This window comes from Anoplolepis gracilipes, chromosome 8, assembly GCF_047496725.1.
Source record: "Anoplolepis gracilipes chromosome 8, ASM4749672v1, whole genome shotgun sequence".
Taxonomy (NCBI): domain Eukaryota; kingdom Metazoa; phylum Arthropoda; class Insecta; order Hymenoptera; family Formicidae; genus Anoplolepis; species Anoplolepis gracilipes.
In genome coordinates this window covers 6101588-6106413 of record NC_132977.1, presented here as the reverse complement: position 1 = coordinate 6106413, position 4826 = coordinate 6101588, and the positions used below count along the sequence as shown (strand labels likewise).

At 37.0% G+C, this 4826-nt stretch overlaps 1 protein-coding gene across 1 annotated transcript; it reads left to right on the top strand.

Moving 5' to 3' along the window:
- The first annotated feature begins 872 nt into the window (after positions 1-872).
- Positions 873-4420, top strand: LOC140668572 (achaete-scute complex protein T3). Its single transcript, XM_072897726.1, has 2 exons — positions 873-2062; positions 3733-4420. Exon 1 carries the CDS (start codon positions 1163-1165, stop codon positions 2024-2026), a length of 864 nt encoding a protein of 287 aa, XP_072753827.1. The 5' UTR covers positions 873-1162; the 3' UTR covers positions 2027-2062; positions 3733-4420.
- The last annotated feature ends 406 nt before the right edge of the window (positions 4421-4826 follow it).

The window sequence follows — 4826 nt, the reverse complement described above, 5'->3', positions numbered from 1 at the left end:
GGTGGGGATGTGGACCCTTCGTATGTGCACCAGTGTCTCTCACACGAGATACACGGAATTTGGCTGAATATGTAGACATTGGGCCTTATTGACATTTATTCAACTACAGATTATTCGTTTATGTTCTTTCTTATGGCTTGCGATTGAACACTTTTTATAAATCGGCAATTCGCAGGAATCTCTTAAAATGATAATGTCGTTGTTTATGGTATTAAAACTTTATTTTTTTTTCTCTTCTTCATATTCGCTTAAATTTTCTCTTCATTATAACTTGTCATTATTTTATCATTTTATTGTTGACAAAAGAATCAAGTACTTTTCATTTTCAACTCAGATTTTAATATACATAACATACGTTAATGTTTCATTTTTTTTATAAATTATATAGCTTAATTTATTAGTAAATTAAAATTTGTAAAGATATAAAATAATAAAAATTAATATTTATACAAACATTAATTGCCGTATTCCAAAAATACATAATTCATGTCTTCCGAAATAGAATTTACTTCTTTTTAACATTAATTTTTTTCTCCAGTACATGTCGACGATGGGCCCTATCGTATTGATAACAATGCGTCATACTTGGAAGCGTAAATCGGTAAACAGATCAGAATAGTAGCGGCGTACTAGTACGAGGATGACTGTAGATGAGAATCTCGGGCAGCGTAGGGCCTTTGGGACCGAGTAGTGGGAAATCACGAGGGTATGAGGTACTGCGGGCCGGTAAGACGGGGAAAGAGAGAGAGAAGACCGGGGGTTTAGGACCCGAGATCGAGTACGAGGGTTCGTGGAGGGGAGAGATGGCGCGTGCCTGCTCCGGCTATATAAGGCCCCGAACCCTCATTGGCTGGGCATTTCGGGAGCCAGAATCGTACCGAAAGCATCGAGGGTGCAGTTTCATTTTTCTTCCCACGCTTGTCTTTTCGGACGGTCGGTCGGTCGGTCGGTCGAACGGGTCGGTCGGTCGCTGGGTCGTTCGGGTAAAATAAATTTGCGCTACTCCGTCACCTTTACGCGATCGCGTGTATCACGAGAGGTGTCGCATCTCACCTCGGCAAAGTTTCTCTTCGATATATCGAACAGTGTAGTCTACGAAGGTCGCCTGGCACGCGCTACCACAATTCCTGTTTCTGGGTAGTGGGGGATTCGGACTCGTGATATGACTTTAGTGGGGCCCAAAGAGGAAAGCGTTCTGCCCATCATGCTGAGTGTACAGCAGCAGCATCACCACCACGGCCTTCACGCTACTTCGACCGCGCAGACCCATCGCGGCAATGTGATTGTCTCCACCAACGGCATGCCAACCAATAATAGTAGTCTACAACATGGATGCAAGCGCTCCAAGATGTATGGCCAATCCAGTGGGCCTTACGGCACGGTACCGCATCAACCTGCCTCGGTAGCCAGACGAAATGCGCGAGAACGCAACAGGGTGAAGCAGGTAAACAATGGATTTGCCACTCTGAGGCAACATATACCGCAGACAGTGGCGCAGGCGCTGGGTAGCAGTACAGCTGGGACTCACGGTGGATCCAGAGCCGGCAGCAAGAAGCTGTCTAAGGTAGAGACCTTGAGAATGGCAGTGGAGTACATCAGGAGTCTTCAACGTCTCCTGGAGGAGCATGACGGCGGTTCCGAGTCGAGCGGATCATCGCCCACGTCCTCGAATTCACCCGCGTGTAGTTCCGAAAATGGAATTGGGTCGGATTCCGGTCATCCGGCCGAGTTGAGATTACGAGGTGGCATCACCGGGGAGATACATCATAGCCCGCACGGGTCTGACCTTCACCGACATCAACATCTCCGGCAAAATTCGAGTCCGACTTTTGTTCCGACATGTTCAGAGGCATCGAGCTCGCCGACGCCAAGCTTCGTCTCTGAAGCCTCGTCAGCTGGAAGTCAAGGTTACAGCACGTCTGGCACGCTTTACACGACGTATTCTGACAGTTACGACAATCACGAGCCGATGAGTCCAGAGGACGAGGAGCTACTGGATGTCATTACTTGGTGGCAGAATCAATAAGAGGACGCTCACGTCGTTTTTCGTGTCCTTGTCAAGGTTCGTGTCGTGATTTATTGTTTTACTCTTGTAGTTGTAATTTGCGGGTCATTCACCTTGCAAGGTTTCATGACCTTCGATAGCTGCACCGCGTGTCGTAATCGTGAATGTCAGCCTTATTGTTTAATAATTTTTTTGTGAATTAATTAATTTTAAATTTTATTCGTGATCTCAGCTGTATCATTTGTGTGAAAATCTCGCCCAGTATTTAAATTCTAAAAATAATGTTTCATTTTGTTTACAATAATGAGTTTAATAATTTACTTGAGAATAATTAAACAACTTACAATTGATTATCATTGAATCAGATAAACGCACATTCGATAATTCGATCGATTCATTTTATTTTTTAAAACTTTAAAAATTTCCTCTCATCTCTCTGTGCCACCCTCACCCCAGTTGGCAATCATATATTTCATTTAAGGGTGAATGTCTCGCTACGTTACCGGGAAGCTCAAAGAAATTTCCGACTAGATTTGTGACCTTGCAATGATCACAATGGCGCGCGCGAACCCTCGCTGAAGCCCTGTCCATTCAAATCGCAGACTCCATTCAATAGGGTACCGAGTATACATTCGAAGAGCGACGCTTTTGTGCCGCAATTTCTTTCACGATACGTTAATGCGCATATGTGTGTCCGTCAGTGTGTTGGTCCCTTCTCTACCGCTTTTTTTGACCCCGTCTCTCACCCTTCAGCGAGATTTTCAAGTCGCCCGATCCGATCATCAGAAAAGACACCCTTTTTTTTTAGAGTTGTATATTATATAAAGTGTGAGTTTTAAAACGTTATAACTTTTAACAACACAAAGATATAAAATTAAAACGTAATATACAAAAATAATAAAACCAAGATTATTTGAATGTCTCAGATTGTGCAAATTATAATATTATTAGAACACTTGAATAATTTTTTTAAATAATGATTAAGTGTAACAAGTTATAAAATATATGACAGGAATATGATAATTTTTTTTTCAAAATATATTCTCTCGTTAAAGTTCTCTGTCTAATAATTTGTTAAAGACTTGATATTTTTTGATTGAAAAATCTCAACAAATTGCAGGTATAAAAAATTTAAAGTTTGCCCTTTTTTGCAGACCCCGAGTTTATTCAACTCTAATCTTGATGGACGTAACTTTCGGATCTTTCAACGTGTATATAGTCTTTCCTTATCCCTCACTTTTCTCTCCTATCGCCGTTTCTGCTTTATCCTTCTCTCTTTTTCACGAAGACGATTTCGTTTGCCACGTTTAACTTGAATGCATCTTTCAGGGTATGCCAGTCCCTCGTTTGTCGGTTTTTGAACCGGTACGTTCTCCTTCTTTCTCTTCTCCTCTCATTTCCACTTTTTCTCTCGGGGAGGGAGACTTCTTTGCAGTAAAACCGCCCTTCTTACCTGAAATCATCCCCTTCTTCTTTCATCTCGTATACCTGCCGAGCTTCTTTTTTATCATCTTTCACCAACGAGAAGCATGATCTAGCCGGAAAAAAATCAATATCATTTGAAAGAGTAAACACTGAAATTTGTGTCATAAATTCACATAAAGACCAAATAATATCTAAAGTATAAATAAAATAAAAATCTGTCGATTTTTCATTCAAAAATAAAATTATTATTTTCTCTTATAATATTAGCTTAACTAATGAATTTTTTTGTGTTTTTGTTACAGCAATGAGCAACTGTAGAGGGTCAAAGACAGATATAAAACGAATAAGCGAAACAAAGGTAAATGAAGAAAGCGGCTGTTGCATTAATTATAAATCTAGTCACATTAGTTTTGCACTTTGTCTTCTAAATTAGTGTAATATGTTATTTTATTTTGTACAAATATGAAAGTTTTTTAAATGTATTATCTCTTAAAAAACTTATGTTGTATTGATGTCATAAAATACACATCTTTAAAGCATACAATTAAAAGTAGTAAATTAAAAGTACACAGCTAAACAACAAATGTAAAATTGCAATTTTTAATTATCTATATATTATGTAATTTATATCGCAAAAATACTTTCCCGCATTTTATTATCTAAGAACATGTTCTTTAAAGTACATAGAAAACGCGCATAATCGACAATTAATTATTTATTCAGGATAGTTTATATATTTGAACGATTCCAATATTATTCTTCAACTAATCATTGCATTAAAAAAGATATTTTAGACAAATTTGCGTGAGATAAATTAACTGATGAACAGAAAATCAACTAATGAAATGGAAATTAATGCAAAAAATATGTTGATTTATTAAAAAAATGAAACAAATCTTTCTTAAAATCATTTGATTCTCGTTTGAAACATTTCATCAATGAGCAGTTTACAAATAACTTGAGATTGTTCTTAAAATGAAATTCATCAGTATGCCATAATTATTATTGTGTACAATTATTATAATAATATAATTATATATTATATCGTATTACATTCTATTATATTATATATATCATGTTGTATATATTGTGTATTACATTTATATTATATTATATAATTATTGTACAATAATAATAATTATACACATTATATATGTATGTTAAAGACTAAATTGCAGTAATTCTGTAAAATCTCCACAAAAATTTTATAGAATCGCTAATCGTGTTAATAGCCGAGTGTCAATAAATAAATATTAGTGCTGTCAGTATTTAGATGTCCGGGTATTTCGGATTCCCGGTTCGCGATATCATATAATTATTATTATTTTATATATAATTATTACTATTTTATACATAAGTACATTACATTATTACGTTACTTAATTATTATTATATT